At 35.8% G+C, this 1212-nt stretch overlaps 1 protein-coding gene across 1 annotated transcript; it reads left to right on the top strand.

The window, feature by feature from the left end:
• LOC109830798 lies at positions 269 to 940 on the top strand. Its single transcript, XM_020398164.1, has 2 exons — positions 269 to 349; positions 431 to 940. The coding sequence occupies exons 1-2, from the start codon at positions 269 to 271 to the stop codon at positions 938 to 940; spliced, it is 591 nt and encodes a 196-aa protein (XP_020253753.1).

Genomic DNA, 1212 nt, shown 5'->3' on the forward strand with positions numbered 1-1212 from the left:
AACTCTTCTCATTCCTCCTCCATAACTCTTCTCAACAACTATTTGTCCTTCTCTTATGGCATCCAGTCGTGAAAAATCATTCTTACAAGAAGAATATCAAATTTTATGCGCTACATAGCTTGAAATATCTCAGGATCCAGTTTTAGGTTCCAATCAAAAGAAAGACAAGCTATGGGAGCGAGTTTTAGCTCTATTTCATGAAAGGATTTCTAACGTTTGCACTGGACATAGGAGTCCGAAGTCTCTCTCATGCCAAATGTAGTTAATTATGAAAGCCATCAGTAAATTTCAAGGATGTATTCGACAAGTTGAGCACCTCAATCCAAGCGGTGCTTCTGAACTTGATATTGTAAGTATATGAATTACATGTTTCTTGATTATTAAATTATTTTGCTCATTTGATTAATTCTTATTTCTTCTTTTGTGGTAGATTAAACGTGCTAGGATCATATTTGCAGAAGATCCAGAAGAGAAAAGAGGATTTCTATTTGATCATGTTTGGCCGATTTTGAAGGATTCAGGGAAATGGGCAAATATAAGCGTCATGTCTTCTGCATCTTCCAAAACTTCAAAGTCTCGCTTATCTCAAGGATCTGATTCAAGCTCTCCTATCATCGACTTAAATGAAGACAATGAGGAATATACTCCTAATGACGACGACCATTCGCCAATCAACATTTCAACTAATCGACCTATTGGAGGGAAGAAAGAGAAGTTGAGAAGACGACAAGAAATTGAAAGGAACCTTAACTTTGAAGCTTTTGCTAAAGGAAACCAAGAAATCTTAGAAGTTTTAAAAAGAGGTCAAGAACAACGAGAAAATGAAAGAATGACGATGAACCAGGCTATGATGTTAAAGGCTAAAAATGATAAGAAAAAGTTAGATCTTCAGCAAGAACGACAAGAGAAAGAAATTATGCTAGTTGATCTGGAAAAATGATAAGAAAAAGTTAGATCTTCAGCAAGAACGACAAGAGAAAGAAATTATGCTAGTTGATCTGGAAGCTATTACCGATCCAACAAAACAATTATGCTAGTTGATCTGGAAGCTATTACCGATCCAACAAAACGCGAATATTTTCGAATTAAACAACAACAGATTTTAAATAGAAATATAATCATGGGTTCCTCATCTAATACCCCTAATCCTGAATACAGCTACCCAGGAAGTCAATACGGAATACTTGACTATAGAGGAGGTGGATACGGAGG

This window comes from Asparagus officinalis, chromosome 2 (assembly GCF_001876935.1).
Source record: "Asparagus officinalis chromosome 2, Aspof.V1, whole genome shotgun sequence".
Classification (NCBI taxonomy): Eukaryota; Viridiplantae; Streptophyta; class Magnoliopsida; order Asparagales; family Asparagaceae; genus Asparagus; species Asparagus officinalis.